Below are 20318 nucleotides of genomic sequence, written 5' to 3'. Positions count from 1 at the left end.
GGTAGAGCATGACAACAGAACCAAACACTCCTGAAATACAGTTCAAAAAAGGTTTTTCAGTACTAAAAATGAAATTCAGAGTTTATTCTCACAAATAATCCCAAAGGGAAAAAGTGGAAAAGGCATCTATAAGAAGATTTGACTGATTAGTGACCTGTCTTTGATAATGTCACACTTTAAAAGTTCATATGCAAAATTAAGGAGGAACACGGTGGCAGAAAAGAGGATCCCGATGCCTGAAAGTGGAAAATAAACTGAAGCTGACCAAAACAACAAAAAAGATTTACATATGCAAATGTCAATTACTCCTATATAATTATGATTACATTTATATAAATACATATATATTTTTTATCTAAGCTCTCTAGAGCTAAGTTGACAGCTCCCTGTTTGAGGTAGAGGTAGGTTTTTCTTAAATCTCAGATTTGGAAGGTTCTCATTTGAGGACAATGCTAATTGCTAATTAGCCTCTCCCATATATTGAGGGAAATTTACCACTCCCCAGGAATTAATAGATTTTAATACCAGAAGGGATTTTGCCTATAGCAGAGGTCACAAAACCAATGCCTACTGACACCTGTAGGGTTGTATAGATGAGTGGAAAGCCCAAACATAAAGCAACAACAATTGTTGGAGTGTGGTGAACTCAAGAATGCATCCCCTATCAAAAGAAATTCAAATCAAAATTTAAAAATTAGGAGTGCCAGGGCACCGGGGTGGCTCAGTGGTTGAGCATCTGCCTTCAGCTCAGGTCATGATCCCAGGGTCCTGGGATTGAGTCTCACAACAGGCTCTCTGTAGGGAGCCTGCTTCTCCCTCTGCCTGTATCTCTGCCTCTCTCTCTGTGTCTCTCATGAATAAATAAAATCTAGATAGATAGATAGATAGATAGATAGATAGATAGATAGATAGAAAGAAAGAAAGAAAGAAAGAAATAATTAGGGGTGCCTGGGTGGCTCAGTCGGTTAAGGGTCTGCCTTTGGCTCAAGTCATGATCTCAGGGTCCTGGGATAGAGCTCAGTGTCTGGCTGGCTCCCTACCCAGCCAGGAGTCTGCTTCTCCCTCTGCCCCTGCCCCTGCTCATCTTCCCTCTCTCTCTCTCATACATACATACATACATACATACATAATTTTGTTGTGCTAAACAGAATGTTCCCAGATTTCAGCAGAGTGCCTCCTGATTGCAATTCCTGGGTCAGAATATTTCTGAGATTCACAGATGTTAAATTACTTGCCCAAAACCTACAACTCATTTATCAAAATATGTACAATAAAGACATTAAACTCTAGAAGCTCTTTACCAGCTTACCTGACAATATATCCTGATTCAAATGCTGAGGGGTCCAAGTTTGTTTTCCATTCAAGTGGTTCTACAAAAACATATTTTGCTTCTTGAGGATGTTTGTAGATAAAACTCTCCACAAACATCGCAATTTCTTTCAATATCACTTCATTCAGTGGAGTAATTTCCAGGGTTCTGGTCCCATATCCAGCAGCAGTCCACTGTGCAGACCTTGTCAGAGCCACCCCCATGCTCAGTCAATGCTCAGATCTGAGCTCACCACACACCCTGCATCAGAGTGGAAAGAGTTAGAAACACAGGATGGCAATCACCTTTTTCCTGGAACCGTTCTCACTTTCAAGCCTTTAAGCCATCCAACACATATTCTGCTTCTTAATCTTAGTGGTCAATTTTTTTTCATCATCAAATTGCTCCTTAATGCAACAGAAATATTCATTTTTACTGGGCTAGCTCTAAGTAAAACTGACAGGCACTTGGATTTTCTAGTATCTATTTGCCCTAAGCAAATAACTTTCTCATTTCCCTGGGCCCCAGAAAGAAAAGCTCAAATAACTGGGCAGAAAACAGAAACAGAAAACTCCCAACAGTGGAAGGAAGAGCTGGGGGAAGATGGCATCAAGGCCTTTGGTCCAACAGGTTTGCTGGAGCCAAAGGCTCTTCTGGGCTGGGCAGTGCATAATTTAGAACCATGCTGTCAAACTGAACTCTGTTATTCTGACTTTCTTTAAAAAGAGAACATTATCTGCAACATTGAGTAAAAGCCGAGTTAGCAAGCAAGTTCTCACTGTGAACATTTAAGGCTTTTTTTTCCCTGATAGTCTATACTTGTTTGATTTTTCACTAATAGGATCATGAAAGGCTTCCTTCCAGAATATTAGAATGGTGATAAAGTTAAATATAGAATAGAATTAGCTTTCCCCCATTATTACTAAAGCTCCGAAGTACCAGGACCCTTCGGAAATGACTTGGGGATTTTGGGTTTTGTACTGCACTAAATCTAGTAACAGGATATCTAGATCAGTGGCTCTCAATGAGGCAATACTCATAATTCAGAAATATTATTAAGGATATTTCATTATCAAAATGATAGGAAGGGGACATCATTGGGATTTAGTAATGAGGACCAAGAATGTCAGACATCAGGGCACCCGGGTGGCTCAGTGGTTGAGTCTGCCTTTGGCTCAGGGTGTGATCCTGGGGTCCCAGGAGCGGGTCCTGGGATTGAGTCCCGCATCAGGCTCCCCACAGGGAGCCTGCTTCTCTCTCTGCCTACGTCTCTGCCTCTCTCTGTCTCTCATAAATAAATAAACTCTTAAAAAATAATGTCTGATGTCCTGCAATGTGCACAACAGTCCCCAGACAGAATTATACTACACTCTTTAGGCATCTGGTGGGCGAAAAACTTCAGATAAGTAATACCTGCGCTAAGAATCTAACTCCACTTTACAAAGTAATTTTTCCACAGTTTTGACATACACTGAATTTTCCAGGATTGCAACTATCATGTAAGTCAAAGGAAGGTTGTATATATTCTGTCTTATATGGAAGTCTACCAAGAGCTCAGTATTTTGGAAAATCACACCATTGATGGCCATGCTGGTCACACAATTTAAGTTTCAATGATGTGTTTACATCAGCCTGCATTTGGAGCTACTGCATTCACAGTATATAATTCTATGTAAGGCTGGAGCACCTGACTACTTCACTACATATTCTAGTGTAGTGGTACCTGAGCATTTACATACTATTACTGTATTGCAATTATTTACCTTTTAATTTTCCTTTATTTTACAGTTAGGGGACATCATTGGGATTTAGTGATGAGGACCAAGAATGTCAGACATCAGGGCACCTGGGTGGCTCAGTGGTTGAGTGTCTGCCTTTGGGCTCAGGCTATGATCCTGGGGTCCCAGGAAGTAGCCAATATCATTTTGATAATGAAATATGGTTAATAATACTTCTGAGTTATGAGTACTGCCTCACTGAGAGCCACTGATCTAGATATCCTATCTACATTTAAAGATATCCTATCCTACATTTAAACTATGCACACATGTAGAATTACTACCTAGGATTTTGATTTTGGAGTAGCAAAGAAGGCATTACAAAATATTTGTTATAAAAAATGATAGTTCTCAGGGCTAAGAATGGCTGATATATGTGTACATAAATAGGTATATATATTTTTATATCTGTGTATATACTTATATATACAAATACATACAATTATAAAATATATACAATTAGGGTACAGATTTTTTTGTGTGCATTTATTTTAGTATTCTAGTAGTTTGTTTCTATTGCTTGATTCCAAACATGTAAGCCTGTACTGATGCTTACATCAGTAACACTGTTGAGTTTGCCAGTATTAAGAGAGTAAGTGCAAGCTAAGAATAAGTGCAAACAGCTTTATCGCATATAGAAAGTCTTATGTGCACAATTTATTTTTAATCTTAAGCATACCACTTGTTTCAGTGGTCTTATAAAACTACAACATGTGTATCATTTCCTTCTTGTACTTTTTAAAAGGAAAATGTGGACATACATAGATTATATAAGACTGTAGCAGCAGTCAACACCCCATACAGCAACTTCCTGAAAGACACTTTAAAAAGAGCTAAGAAATGCAAAAAGGTCTTCATCATGATAAATGTCTATACAAAAATAACACGTTTGTATCTCTTCAAATTGTTTTTCTAAATCTGGAAAGGCAGGAGCTGCAACAATGAACAGGCTTGATTTGAGGTCTAAGAAAATTTCAGGAGGGTCTGGGACAACCCAGAAGGCAAAAAATATTATTAGGGGGGAAAAGTGTATCAAAATCTTGAACAAGATAGGTAGAAAAAGCCTTTAAAAATGAGAGTGAGAGCAGAGAGAGAAAGAAAGAGGGACAGCCTGGGCGGCTCAGCTGTTGAGCGTCTGCCTTTGGCTCAGGGCATGATCCTGGGTCTGGAATCGAATCCTGCATCCAGTTCCTTGTGAGGAGCCTGCCTCTCTCTGTGTCTCTCATGAATAACATCTTTTTTTTAAAAAAAAGAGAGACGGACAGAGAAAGAGAAAGAAGTACTTTGTAGGCGTAAGTGAATAAATTACAAAAAGAAAACAGTGTAATCTAAAGCTTTTCATGTTAAGTCTAGGACATTTCTAATAGCCTCATTTAGCAGGAGAACCGTATTTATTCCACTAGTCCCAGGGGTGTTAAAAAAAAAAAAAAAAGGTCTGTGTAACTCAGGTAAAAATACAAAACTAAATTTTTTTTTTTTAATCAAAACAGGCTGTTCCCCAGTTTCTACCCACTGCCAATCCAGGAGTCCTTTTGGCCTAAGAACCACAGTTACAACGAATACACATGAATATGTAGTAAGTATCTTTGAATTAAGGTGCGACTGTTGAAAAGTTTAATGATTAAATGGAGAAAAGTTTCTGTGCACGTGTTCTCATAAATGGAAAATCATTTATATTCATTTTGTCTATTATTCTACTCATTTTCTGTCCGAATCAAATCACTGTAACACAGCTTGTTTTTCTTTTTTAAGGATTAGCTGCAAGCTTCCCGTAGCATTAAAAAAAATGAAACCCGTCCGTGAATAATTTCTGTAACGCTTGAGCAGAAACAGAGCTAAGGGAAGGTGAGCATCCACGCTGAGATCTAGAAATGTGGCTGGTAACACAGATTGGGAGTCGGCGCATACACGTGCCATTCTGGGAATGATGAAGCTACAGAAAAATCAGAATTTCAGAACTGGCATGTGCAGGGCCCTGAATCCACGTACACTTAAAGCCTGCGTGAAAACACCGAGCAGACGGCGACAGGCGTTAGTTAGAGCCGGAGCTCAGTCTGTAGGGGTGAGGGGGCAGGGGGCGCCGGCAGGAAGGCGCAGGGAGGAGGACGGTAGGTGGAAGGAGGGCGAGCTGCAGGGGCGGAGGGTAGGAGGACGGGGAGGCGCCGGGAGTCGCCTGAGCCGCGGAGAGGGGCTCGGCTCGGGAGCCGAGGAGCAGGAGGCGCCCGGGCAGGGGGTCTGCGGGGAGGGGAGGGGAGGGAGAGGGCCGGGACAGGGCGGGCCGCGGCCCGAGGAGACGAGGGGAGCGGGCGAGAGAGGCCCCCATTGCTCGAACCCCGCCGCGTTAGGCTGCAAGGACCCCTGCGCGGGGCGGGCGGGAGCGGCGGGGCCCGGCGCGGAGAGGCGGCGGCGAGTCCCCGGCGGCCGCCCTGCGCCCAACGGCCGCACTCACCTGCAGCGCCCCGCTCCGCGTCCGCACTGCGCCCAGCGCCCCGCGCCCCGCGCCGCCAGCCGCGCGCCCGCCAGTTGCTAGGGCGCGCGGTAAACACTCAACGCCCCGCCGCGCGGAGTGTCGCCGCCCCGCGGAGGGGAGGCCCGAGCCCGCCCCCGCCCCCCCCCCCCCCCCCCCCGTCTCTTAAGAATCAATAAACAAAAACTTAAAAAAAAAAATAACACACTAAAAGAGATCATTGTCTTTTCAAATGCCCTAATCTCAAAAGATCAAAAGGCCCAAAGGGAAACAGTTAAAGATGGTTCCATCAAACGAGCAAAATAAAGCACCACAACCAACCCTTAAGAAATGAAGATCTATGAATTACCTGAGAAGTAATTTAAAATAATAATTCTAAAGATGCTCTACTAAAGATGCTAAAAGACAACACAAAAGATACCTAAATGAAATCAGGGAAATAATGCATGAACAAAATAAGAATATTGACACAAAAACACTTTTTAAAAAAGGTAAACTTTGTAGCTGAAGAATACAATGATTAAACTGAAAAATGCACTAAACAGATTCAACTTCAGATTTGATCAAGCAAAAAAAAAAAAAAAAAAAGATTTGATCAAGCAGAAGAAAGAATCAGCAAACTAGAAAACATCATGTGAAATTACTGAGTCACAGGAATGGAAAAAAAAAAAGGAATGATGGAAAGTAAAGACAGTCTATGGGCTATACAGGACACTACAAAAAGTCTATCTATGCATTATGGGAGACCCAGGAGAAGTAGGAAAGAGATAGACAGCCTATTTAAAGAAATAGTGGCTGAAATTTTTCCAAATTTGAGGCAAAAAAATGGATATATAAATTCAAGAAGCTGAATGAACTCCAATTAGGGTAAATGCAAAGAGACCAACACTGAAACACATTATAATGAAACTGAAAAGCTGTGCTCACTTCAGCACCACATATAGTAAACTGAAAAGTTACAGGAAAAAAGCAATCTTGAATGTAGCATGAGAAAATGGACTCCTCATGTAAATGAGAACCTCTGTTGATTCAAAGCCAATGTCTCTGCAGATATTTTGCAGGTCAGAGGGCAGCAGTATGGTATATTCAATATGCTGAAAGAAAAGAACTACCAAGAATACTGTATCTATAAAGTCATCCTTTAAAGATGAAGACAGGGATCCCTGGGTGGCGCAGCGGTTTGGCGCCTGCCTTTGGCCCAGGGCGCGATCCTGGAGACGCGGGATCGAATCCCACATCGGGTTCCCGGTGCATGGAGCCTGCTTCTCCCTCGGCCTATGTCTCTGCCTCTCTCTCTCTCTCTCTCTCTCTCTCTCTCTCTCTCTCTGTGACTATCATAAATAAAAAAAAAATTAAAATAAAATAAAAAAAAAAACAGGCAAAACTATAAAAAAAATAAAAAATAAAAAAATAAAGATGAAGACATTAAGACTTTCCCAGCCAGATAAAAGCTGATGGAGTCAATCACCACTGGACATGCCACACAAAAAATACTAAAGGATTGCCCTTGGAGATGAAACAAAGGACCCTAGACAACACAAAACCATAGAAAATATAAAGCTCTCCAGTAAACGTAAATACTTAGGCCAAAAACAGAACCCTACGTTGGTGCATAAATCATTTTTCATTCTTTTATAGGATTTAAAAGGAAAAAGCATTAAAGTATAAATCTATGTTAACAGACACACAATATGAAAAGGCACAATTTGTGACATCACTAACAAAGCAGGGAAGGTGGAGGGACAGAGACATAAAGGAGTAGAGTTTTTGTATGCAACTAAAGCCATCAGGTTAAAATAAACTGAAATCATGAAGATATTTTATGTAATACCCAGAGAAACCACACACACAAAAAAAAAACTGTAGAAAACACACAAAAGGTAATTAAAAGGGCATGTGTCCAAAAAAAAACTCACTAAAACACAAAGAAAAGGCAGTAGTAAAAGAAAAGAGGGACAAAAAACTTACAAGACATACAGAAAACAATTAAGAAAATGGGAATAAAATACCATCCTTATCAGTAATTACTTTTTCTTAAAGATTTTATTTATTTATTCAGGAGAGACACAGAGAGGCAGAGACATAGGCAGAGGGAGAAGCAGACTCCTCGCAGGAAGCCTAATGTGGGACTCGATCCCAGAACTCCAGGATCATGCCCTGAGCCAAAGGCAGATGCTCAACCGCTGAGCCACCCAGGTGTCGCTATCAGTAATTACTTTAAATGTAAATGGATTAAACTCCCTAATCAAAAGACAGAGTGGCTGAATGGATTTAAAAAAACAAGTCTCATTCATTTGGGGAATATAAAAAATAGTGAAAGGGAATAAAGGGGAAAGGAGAGAAAATGAGTGGGAAATATCAGTGAGGGTACAGGACATGGGAGACACCTAACTCTGGGAAACGAACAAGGGGTGGTAGAAAGGCAGGTTGGGCGGGAGGGTGGGATTACTGGGTGACAGGCACTAAGGGGGGCACTTGATGGCATGAGCACTGGGTGTTATGCCATATATATATATATATATATATATATATATATATATATATATATGCAAATCAAACTCCAATAAAAAAAATACAAAAAAAAAGACCAACCACATGCTGTCTACTAGATACAAACTTTAGATCTAATGATACACATAAGCTGAAAATGAAAAGATGGAAAAAAGATATCCCATGAAAATGTTAACCAAAAGAGAGCAGGGTGGCCATACTAATAGACAAAAGAGATGAAGTCAAAAACTAACAAAACACAAAATAGGACATTATATAATGATAAAAGGGTCAATTCACCAAGAAGCTTTGACAATTATAAATATGTAAACACCTGACATCAGAACTCCTAAATTTTTGAAGCAAACACTGGCATCAACACAGTAAGAGAAGACTTCAATGTCATTCATTCAAAAGAAAGAACCACCAAACAAAAATCAATGAGATAACAGAGGACTTGAACAATACTGTAGACTAAATGCACCAAACAATCATACATGGAGGACTCTATGCAACAACAAGAAAATGCACATTTTTCTCAAGCACACACAGAACATTTTCCAGGACAGACCACATGTTAGACCACAAAACAAGTCTTAACAAATTTTAGAAGTCTGAACTCACACCAAGTATCTTTTCTCACCTCAATGGAATGAAACCAGAAATGAAAAACAGAAGGAAAAATAAAAATCCACAAATATGTGGAAATTAAGCAACACAGATTTAAACAACCAGTGAGCCAAAGAATAAATCACAAGGGAAATTAGAAAATATCTTCAGGCAAATAAAAATGAAAACACAATGTATCAAATCTTATATAACGAAAGCAGTGCTAAGAGTGAGGTTTATAGCTATAAACACTTACATTTAAAAAAAAGAGAGAGAGAGAGAGAAATCTAAAATCAGTAACCCAACTTTATAACTCAAGGAACTACAAAAAGAACAATGTTAGCAAAGAAAGGAAATTATTAGAGCAAAGATATAACAGAAAAAATTAATGAAACAAAAGTTGTTTTCAAAAGATCAACAAAATTAATAAACCCTTAGCTAGGCTAAGAATAAAAGATGACTCAAATAACTAAAATCAGAAATGAAAAAGGAGACATAACAACTGATGTCACAGAAATTAAAAGGACCATAATAGACTCTTAACAACCATACACCAATAAGTTTGATAACGTAGAATGGATAAATCCCTAGAAATAAACAACCTACAAAGTCAATGGCTTAAATTTAAAATCTGAACAGACCAATATCCAATAAGGATATGAAACAGTAATCAAAAACCTCCAGCATATTAAAGCCCAGGGCCACATGACTTCATGAGAGCATTCTACTAACCATGTAGAGAATTAACACCAAAACTCATCAAATTCTTCCCCAAATTTGAAGAGCAAGGAATACTTCCAAGCTCATTCTGAGGCCAACATTACTCTGATAGCAAAGCAAAACAAGATACTACAAGAAAACTATAGACCAATATGCCTGAAGAACAGTAATTTTAAAATCCTTTTAAAATACTAGCAAACTGAGTTGAATGGCACATTTAAAGGATTACACACCATTACCAAGTTGAATTTATCCTACGGATGTAAGGATGGTTCATCATACAAAATGTGATATATCATGTTATCTGAATGAAGAACAAAACCACATGATCATCTCAATCCATTTGACTAATTAAATACCTTTCACAATTAAAGCAATAAACTAGCAATAGAAGGAAACTATCTCAATATATAAAGGCCATATATAAAAAGTTCACAGCTAACATCATACTCCATGCTAAAAGACTGAAAGCTTTTCCTCGAAGATGAACAAAGTATTGATGTTCACCCTCACTACCGCTATTCAAGAGAGCACTAGAAGTAAAAATTTCTTTGCAATTTGGCAAGAAATAAATTAGGAAAGAAGAAGTTATCTCTGCTCACAGGTGACACTACATGATCTTATATGCACAAAGCCCAAAAGATTACACATACACACACACACCCAAATTATTAGACTACTAAACAAATTCAGCAAACTTGCAGGATACAAAATCACCACAAAATAAAATAACTGAGTTTTCAAACACAAACCACAAACAAAAGGACAATAAGAAAACAATCGCATTGACAAAAGTGTCAAAAAGAATAAGAGACTTAAGAATAAACTCAACTAACAAAGTAAAAGACCCATAGAGTGAAAAACTGCAAAACACTGCTGAAAAAAATTAAAGATGCAAATAAAATTGTTAAAATGTCCATTGCACCCAAAGCAATCAACAGATTCATTATAACTCTTATCAAAAATCCTATTTTTGGCAGAAACAGAAAAACTGCCCTAAAATGGGATCTCAAGAAACTCTGAAAACCCAAAACAATATTGAAAAAGAAGAAAAAAGTTTGAGACTTCACAGTTCCTGATATCAAATCATATTATGAAGCTTCAGTAATCAAAACACAGATAGACTGGCATAAAGACAGACATACAGACCAACGAAACAGAATAGAGAACCCAGGAAAAATACTCTCTGGCATATAATCTCAAAAACACTCTCAGGGGGATCCCTGGGTGGCGCAGTGGTTTGGTGCCTGCCTTTGGCCCAGGGTGCGATCCTGGAGACCCAGGATCGAATCCCACGTCGGGCTCCCGGTGCATGGAGCCTGCTTCTCCCTCTGCCTGTGTCTCTGCTTTTCTCTCTCTCTCTCTCTCTCTGTGTGACTATCATAAAAAAAATAAAAATAAAAATAAAAAAACACTCTCAGGATGAATGATCTTCAACCAAGGTGCCAGAACTACTCAATAGGGAAAGGACAATCACTTCAACAAGTGGTGTTGGCAAAACTGAATATTCACATGCAAAAGAGTTATGTTGGATCCTTACCATATACTGTATACAAAAATTAACATGAAATAAGACCTGTAAAACTCTTAACAAGAAAACAGGTTTCCCTGCTCACATGTAAGCTTCAAGACATTGAATTTGGGAATGATTTCTTGGATATGAAACCAAAAGCAGAGGCAACAAATAAAAATAAATAGGACTACATAAAATCTTTGAAAACTTCTGGGAAATAAAGTAAGCAATCAACAGAGTGAAAAGACAACCTACAGAATGGAAGAAAATATTTGCATATCATATATCTGATAAGGGGTTAATATCCAGAATATGTAAAGAGCTCCTACAACTCAACAAAAATACATGAGCAAAGAACTTGAACAGACATTTCTCCAATGAGCACATGAAAAGACGTTCAATATCATTAATCATTAAAGAAAGTACAAATAAAATTACAAAGAGGTATCACCTTATAGCCACTATCTAAAAACAAAACAAAACACAAAAAATAACAACTGCTGGCAATAATGTAAAGAAACTGGAACTTTGTGCCCTGTTGGTGAGAATCTACAGTGGTCCAGCCACTATGGAAAACAGTATGAAAGTTCCTCGAAAATTAAAAATGGAATTGCCATGTGACCCTGAACAATTCCACTTTGGCTTATATACCCAAAAGAATTGAAAGTAGGAGCTCAAAGAGATATTTGCAAATTCACATTCATTGCAGCATTATTCACAATAGCCAAGAGGTTAAAGCAAATCAAATGTCCATCAATAGATGAATAAACAAAATGTGGTTTATACACACACACAGACACACACAAACAATGGAATATCATTCACCTTAAAAAAAAGGAGGAGATCCTGTCACATGCTATAACATGAGTGAAACTTGAGAATATTACACTAAGTGAAATAAGCCAGTCAGAAAAAGAAAACTGTGTAGCTGTATTTTTATAAGGTATCAAAAGTAGCCAAACTCACAGAAACAGAAAATAGAATGGTGGTTGCCAAGGGTGAGGAGGGCAGGAGAAACGGGGAGTTGTTTGATGTGTACAGAGTTTCAGTTTTGCCATATTAAAAAAAAAGTTCTGGAGATCTGTTACACAACAATATGAATATACTTAATACTACTGAACTGAATGCTTAACAGTGGCCACTATGGTAAATTCTATGTTACACACTTTACAATTAAAAACATGAGTGTGACACTCAAAGACAGACTAAGGAAGAAATGAAATTACTACAAATTAAACAGTAGCCAGGGGCAGCCCGGGTGGCTCAGCAGTTTAGCGCCGTCTTCAGCCCAGGTTGTGATCCTGGGGACAAGGGATCGAGTCCCACATTGGGCTCCCTGCATGGAGCCTGCTTCTCCCTCTGCCTGTGTCTCTGTCTCTCTGTGTCTCTCTCATGAATGAATAAATAAAATATTTTTAAAAAATTAACAGTAGCCAGGATAGTGGCCCAATAATCCCGAGATTATTATAAGAGATAGGAAAGCTTATTTCTATCAACAAGCAAACTGATTTAAGCAACATTTGCAAATACAAGCCAGCCTGCATTGTAGAGCACGCGTGGCAGTCTTGGAACTCAAGACTGAAACATAAATCACCGTTGTAATTAGGGGCGCCTGGGTGGCTCAGCTGGTGCAGTGTCTGCCTTCTGCTCAGGTCACGATTTCAGGGTCCAGAGATGGAGCCCCAGTGCGGGCTCCCTGCTCAGCGAGGACCCTGCTTCTCCCTCTGCCCCTTACTCAGCTCATGCTCATGTGCACACGTTTGCTCCCTTCTCTCTCTCTCCCTCTCTCTCTCTCTCTCAAATAAATAAAATCTGTAAGAAAAAATTATTGGTGTAGTTAAATGCACACTTTTCTGGGAAGAGATACTAACACCAGGGGATTACACTATAAATTAGGGGTACAGTAAATGGTTTTAACCATCATTATCAATTATAACTGACAACCCAACTGCTACACCAAAGTAGATAATGTAGTAAATTTCATGACACTCATTTACTTTGGAAAATTTTCGAACTGTGGTTAAACAGTGGTGCAACCCCACAATATTTCTGTGCCTTCTCCTCTTCCAGGCACCTGGGAAGAGCACGGCACTTCCCCACCTCCTTGAAGTAAGTTTGGGTCTTATGACTTGCCCTGACCCATAAAAAGAAAGCATCAGGTTTGTCCCTCCCGGGAAGACGCGTTTAAGAGAATCTTACATCTCTTTCCCAAGCTGTCCAATGTTCAAGGGAATGGCACCTCCACCAGCACAATCCTGACAGAGAGGACATGGAGCTGAGCACCCCACCAGTGTGCAATGGACAGAGAGCATGAGCCAGAAATGAACATTTATTCTTGGAATTGTTTGCTGCCAAAGCACAACCTAACCCATCCTGACATACCAGCCATTTGCAAAAATCAATGGTATACTTTGTAAATAATAGGAATCATTTAGTCTAAGTATTTATATTACTATTTACTAGGTACTAATTAATATTGTGTGGTTCAACCCAGTAGTGCCTAAAAATAGAGTCCACTAAAAACATCTGCAATGAATCTGGGTATTTATAAACATGATTTCATGTGTTTATTCACTTGACAACACAGAAATCTGCAAATCGTCTAGTTTTGTCAGTTTCTCAGGCCCTAATACATGGCTATAAAAAATACAAGCTTTCTAAAAATCAGTTGTTTGTTAAATATTATTTATAATATCAAAGTTAATTGTTATTTTCTAACTAGAGACAGCACTAAAGAGGTAAACTAAATGTCACACACAGTGATTGTTAATGCATATTTATATACATGTTTTTTTAAAGCTATCACACATAGTGATGAAAGAAAACATGCAATTCAAAAGCACTGGCCATGGATAATATAAACAACTTTCTACTAAGTTAGGTTTTCATCCATGGTGGTCTGTCTTTACACGCTTAAAGGAAATTCTCACTTTCTGGCATATGAGGGGATGTTCATAACATACTCATCAACGACAATGGTTTCCAAAGGTGAAAATAAAAGGGAGTAAGTCCCTTAAAGAACCTATTCTTATACAGAAAATAGTGAATACTGTATTTTTTTTAAATTTTTATTTATTTATGATAGTCACAGAGAGAGAGAGAGAGGCAGAGACATAGGCAGAGGGAGAAGCAGGCTCCATGCACCGGGAGCCTGATGTGGGATTCGATCCCGGGTCTCCAGGATCGCGCCCTGGGCCAAAGGCAGGCGCCAAACCGCTGCGCCACCCAGGGATCCCAGTGAATACTGTATTAACTAAAAGGGAATCTGTTCTCAGACTTGGAGTCTATTATAACTCAAGGGTACCTTTAACAGTATTTCATTGCCATATATCTTTTAAAGCTAGCTTCTCCAACTATGTCAATACTTCAACGTCATTAATATTAGTTCCTGGAATCTACTGACCACACTTTGTCAATCTGTAATTTGCATATCACCACTCTGAAATGGATTATTTTCATTTCCAGAGTGAAACAAATGAATGGAAAGGGGAAAAAGTTACCATTTCCAAAGTTTCCTGTGAAGATGGAACAAAAATTAAGTTGCCAAGACAAGTACCATGCCAGTCATTGTTCAAAACCATGGGAAATGTTTACATAAGAGTGTTTCGCAGAATTCTGCAAAGGCTCTGAGTGGATTCACAGACACGCTGTCTTATACTCACACACTCTGGAAAGATACAACGTGATAGAAAACTTACTTTATGGTTAATTTAGGTGAAGAAATTTTAGGATTAGAAGAATGTGACTGAGAATGAAACTAGACCACTCTCTTGCACCATACACAAAGATAAACTCAAAATGGATGAAAGATCTAAATGTGAGACAAGATTCCATCAAAATCTTAGAGAAGAACACAGGCAACACTCTTTTTGAACTTGGCCACGTAACTTCTTGCAAGATACATCCACGAAGGCAAGAGAAACAAAAGCAAAAATGAACTATTGGGACTTCATCAAGATAAGAAGCTTTTGCACAGCAAAGGATACAGTCGACAAAACTAAAAGACAACCTACAGAATGGGAGAAGATATTTGCAAATGACGTATCAGATAAAGGGCTAGTTTCCAAGATCTATAAAGAACTTATTAAACTCAACATCAAAGAAACAAACAATCCAATCATGAAATGGGCAAAAGACATGAACAGAAATTTTACAGAGGAAGACGTAGACATGGCCAACATGCACATGAGAAAATGCTCTGCATCACTTGCCATCAGGGAAATACGAATCAAAACCACAATGAGATACCACCTGACACCAGTGAGAATGGGGAACATTAACAAGATAGGAAACAACAAATGTTGGAGAGGATGTGGAGAAAGGGGAACCCTCTTACACTGTTGGTGGGAATGTGAATTGGTGCAGCCACTCTGGAAAATGGTGTGGAGGTTCCTCAAACAGTTAAAAATAGACCTGCCCTACGACCCAGCAATTGCACTGCTGGGGATTTACCCCAAAGATACAGATGCAATGAAACGCCGGGACACCTGCACCCCGATGTTTCTAGCAGCAATGTCCACAATAGCCAAACTGTGGAAGGAGCCTCGGTGTCCATTGACAGATGAATGGATAAAGAAGATGTGGTTTATGTATACAATGGAATATTACTCAGCCATTAGAAATGACCAATACCCACCATTTGCTTCGATGTGGATGGAACTGGAGGGTATTATGCTGTGTGAAATAAGTCAATTGGAGAAGGACAAACATTATATGGTCTCATTCATTTGGGGAATATAAAAAATAGTGAAAGGGAATAAAGGGGAAAGGAGAAAAAAATGAGTGGGAAATATCAGAAAGGGAGACAGACCATGAGAGACTCCTAACTCTGGGAAACGAACTAGGGGTGGTGGAAGTAGAGGTGGGGGGGTGGGGGTGACTGGGTGACGGGCACTGAGGGGGGCACTTGATGGGATGAGCACTGGGTGTTATTCTATATGTTGGCAAATTGAACACCAATAAAAAATAAATTTATTAAAAAAAAAGAATGTGACTGAAAAGTCTGAAACACAAAAACAAACAAAAAACCGCCAAGGTGTGCAGGGACAGAAAAGAGGAGATACCATATGGAAGCCAGGAAAAAAAAAAAAAAAAAGGAAGCCAAGAGTCAGTCACTCCCTATTCACACATTCTTGGGAGAAGACAGGCCCACACACAAGGAAGGACAAAGACACACTCTGTGCACATGGATGCCACTCAAAATTAGAGAAAATTAGAAAAATTAGAGGCCTGCTCACACAGGACTTTCCCCAAATGGCATCTTAGTGGGGTCCCCTGGTCTCCCTTCCTAAAATCTCCACACAGCCCCTCAGCCACTTGAGGTTTCTTGGTGCTTATCACAACCTGTGATGGATACATCATTTGTCTTGTCTATGGTTCAGTCTTTCCTAGTCAAATACCAGCCACAAGGGGGCAAAGACATTTATCTATGTCACTCACTGCTGAATTCCAACTGTCTTAGCACAGGGCTTGCCACAGTAGGTGGCTCCGTAAATATTCGCTGAATGAAGAATGAATGTGTGAACACTGGAATCTCTACCAATTTTAGCTATAATAATATCGCAGCATTGCTTATCACCATTGTGTTTGGAAAATTTCTACTATACAACTATAATTATCTCAAGTCATATATTCAATTAACTAAGATAGGTAAAAGACTTCAAATTAGTTCATAAAAGCCTAGTCATTGAATATAGCAATACAGAGGTGTCTGGGTGGCTGACTTGATTAAGCATCCAACTCTTGATCTTGGCTCAGGTCATGGTCTTTGGGTCATGAGATTGAGCCCCATGTTGGGCTCTGGACTCAGTGTGGAATCTGCTTGAGATTCTCTCTCCTCCTTCTACCCCTCTCCTCTCTCTCTCCCTCTCTAACAAATGTTGGGAAAATAAAGAAAATACTAATATAAACATAGAGGTTCCTATCTTCTGAATATTTAGGATCTAATTCCCAAACAATCCAAGGTTACAGGAATATAGACATTATGATATTCACCAATAAACTGACAATGTTCATACCAGCCCTCATTTAAACATTTCTTCCCACCTAATACATGCCCTCTATGCTGTCATTGGTTTTTACCTTGGATGCCATTAACATGACTGCAAAAATACAGGACTTCACAGGGCTGATGAAAATGATGACGAAGTGATGCTGGTGGTAAACAAGCCTCTGAAAGAGGTCTGCTAGTCAGCAACTGAGAAAAATGTAACATATCTGACAAAACTCCCCACTTTGAAAGGGAACAATCTGAATACCGAACTTTAAAAATGAACAAAAACCAAATACTACTGGAGAAACTAAAGTCTTCAAATATTTTTGTTAAACTGCCCTTTTAACTGGAAAAGTCAAAGTGCTATTATAAAATGTTGGCAGCAATATTATGCCAACAAAGGAAAATTCAGCAGGATACAATGCATCCATGCTAAGAATTAGCAGTTACAACTGTAACCTACAATATTCTTAATTACATTTCAAATGTGGTCACATTTTATATTTCCTGTTCCTACATAAAGTTCTGTTCACTTCCCCCACCATTTTCTTGCTCTTTTCGTACCTGTTTAATGCAGATTAATTGTAACTGGCCTTTTCCTACTATGTATTATTACTAGATAAATGGACCACAGAATAACAACATCAACAGAGAAAGCTAACAGGGTTCCGACCTTCACTGAGAGTGAATCTAGCTATGCCAGAAGTGGAACTGAAAATGCATTTATCTCACAAAAACAACCAAAAAAAAATAATAAGCCACCCAAACAGTGTCAGAATACAAAGTACAATAATAAGAATTAGGTTTTCTTTATCCTGAGAGCTAATTTCCCCCACCTCCAGGGCTTTGTCATTTAAGAAATTCCGTTATAAAGTGTCATGAAGCCACCAAATTTCTCCAATAATTTTTAAATTAAGGACATCGACCTTTTGCCAATAAACTGTTTCCAGAGAAAGCACAAACTAACGCTTTCTAGGATAAAAACTGATAGCCACTAAAAATAGAGATGAAAACAAAATAGACTATACAGGACAACTGGATTCCTACATGCACAAGAATGTAGATTCTTAGATCCCTATCTCACACCATACACAAAAAATTAGCTCAAATTTTAAATCAAGGGGTAAATCCTCATAACCTTGGGTTTGCAAAGAGATTCTTAGATATGCTACCAAGAGCATAAGCAGCACAAGATAAAATGGACACTGATCTTTATAGAAATTAGAACTTTTGTACAAAGGATACTATCAGACAAGTGAAATGATAGCCTACACAAGGGGAAAAAATATTTGCAAGGCGAAAATATGATAAGGGTTTAATATCTAAAATATATAAAAAATGCCAAACTCAACAACAAAAAGGCAATCAGATCGCCAAAGACTACCCGAAAACATGCTCAACATCATTAGTCATTAGGGAAATGCAAATCAAAACCACAATGAACTACCACTTCATGCCCACGAGAATGGCTATAATCAAAAATTACTCAGTGTAACAGGTAGTGATGAGGATATGGAGAAATTGGAACCCTCATATAATGCTGGTAGGAATGTAAAATGGTGCAGACTCCACGGAAAACACTTTGATGGTTCCTTCTCACAAGCCTAAACAGAATTACTATATAAGCAGGCATTTCAGCTGCTAAGTGTCTACCCAAAAGAACCGCAATCGGGACTCAAAACAGATAGTTGTACAGCAATGTCCATTGCAGCACCATTCACAATAGCCAAAAGGTGGACACATGCAAGTGTCCATCAACAGACAAATGGACAAACAACATGCAGTGTATACACATAGTGCAATGTTATTCAACCATGAAAGAGAAGGAGATTCTGATACATGCTACAACATGGACAAACCTTGAAAGCATTGCATGGAGTGGTATAGTTACAAAAGGGCAAGTACTGTATAGTTCCACTTATGTGAACTATGTAAAACAGTTAAAATATAGAGACAAAGCGTAGAATGGTGGTTGCTGGGAGCTGGGGGTGGGCAACAAGGGAAGGTAGCGCTTAACAGCCACAGAGTTTCTGTGTAGAGTGATGAGAAGGTTTTGGAAATAGAGAGTGGTGACGTTTGCACGACATTCTGAATATACCTAATGCCATTACATTGTACGTTAACATGGTAAAAATGGCAAACTTTATACATGTATCTTACCTTAAAGAAAAACTGAAAAATAAAAGCCAACTACATGTACATTATGAAACATTGTACTCCTTACAGCTAAAAGAGAAATCACACCACTGCCATTAAGATTATACAATGAGTCTCAAAATGAAAGACAAAAACTACATAATGAATGAAAATTATTGGCAGAATTCCTGTATGAGAGGACTGTTGCACATACAAAGTTCTGTACAATGCCATGAGACACAACATATTCAGCAACTTGTTTACATGGCATTTCTGTAAAGACTAAGATAATAATCACAATAAGATGATATATTAAACCTTTTTAAATGAAGTTTATTTTTATCTATTTTTAATTCTTTTTCCCTTATTTTTTGTATATTTGTTATTGGGCTTCGATTGGCCAACATATACTACAACACCCGATGCTCATCCCGTCAAGTGCCCCCCTCAGTGCCAGTCACCCTGTCACCCCAACCCCGGCCGACCTCCCCTTCCACCACCCCTTGTTCGTTTCCCAGAGTTAGGTGTCTCTTATGTGCTGTCACCCTCACTGATATTTCCCACTCATTTTCTTTCCTGTCCCCTTGAATCCCTTTCACTAGTTTTTATATTCCCCGAATGAATGAGACCATATGATGTTTGTCCCTCTCCGACTGACTTACTTCACTCAAAATAATATATTAAATCTAACAGACGACAGGGTAACAAATAGAGAATTTGCTTCTGTATCTCCCTCTAGATCTGGTCTAGTCTGATTCACCTGCTTCTTTTGTGTATAAATTTCTGTCACCAATTAACAGTATTTATTGAATACATACAGTACAGTACAGTCACTGCAGGAAAGTCTACTGCTATTACCCACTGTAATAAATAAAGCCATTCATTTGAAAAACTCAACAAAAGGAGAAATGACGGTTGGGCTTTTTGTAATAGCAAGAGTACGCAATGTAGCAGAGTCACTGGCTAACATGTAGTAAGTATGCTAGCAGATATTTACCTTACAAGAAAACTATTAATAGAACAGAAGTGAAAGCCCACCTCTAAGAGCTACTGTGAGAAATGCCACTAAGTGATTTTCCTGTTTAAAAATGAAAAATCCAGGGCAGCCCGGGTGGCTCTGCAGTTTAGCGCCAGCTTCAGTCCAGGGCCTGATCCTGGGGACCGGGGATCGAGTCCGACATCTGGCTCCCTGCTTGGAGTCTGCTTCACCCTCTGCCTGTGTCTCTGCCTCTCTCTCGCTCTGTGTGTCTCTCATGAATAAATAAAATCTTAAAAATTAAATAAAAATTAAATAAAAATGAAAA

The 20318-nt window shown here is 39.0% G+C and overlaps 2 protein-coding genes across 7 annotated transcripts in view; one reads left to right on the top strand and one right to left on the bottom strand.

The window, feature by feature from the left end:
• LOC140633127 (coiled-coil domain-containing protein 144A-like) overlaps nucleotides 1-20318 on the top strand; it is a 606261-nt gene that overhangs the window by 319760 nt on the left and 266183 nt on the right.
• Nucleotides 1-20318, bottom strand: part of LOC140633286 (ankyrin repeat domain-containing protein 26-like) — a 169390-nt gene that overhangs the window by 132946 nt on the left and 16126 nt on the right. For all 6 annotated transcript variants that reach the window (XM_072825617.1, XM_072825618.1, XM_072825613.1 and 3 more), the window contains one exon: nucleotides 1310-1570. In XM_072825617.1, the coding sequence (XP_072681718.1) occupies nucleotides 1310-1533 (224 nt within the window). In that variant the 5' untranslated portion in view covers nucleotides 1534-1570. The remainder of the gene's footprint in view (nucleotides 1-1309; nucleotides 1571-20318) is intronic.

The sequence above is a fragment of the Canis lupus genome, chromosome 5, assembly GCF_048164855.1.
Source record: "Canis lupus baileyi chromosome 5, mCanLup2.hap1, whole genome shotgun sequence".
Taxonomy (NCBI): Eukaryota; Metazoa; Chordata; class Mammalia; order Carnivora; family Canidae; genus Canis; species Canis lupus.
Note: the sequence above shows the minus strand (reverse complement) of the source record. Positions and strands in the feature narration are given on the sequence as shown.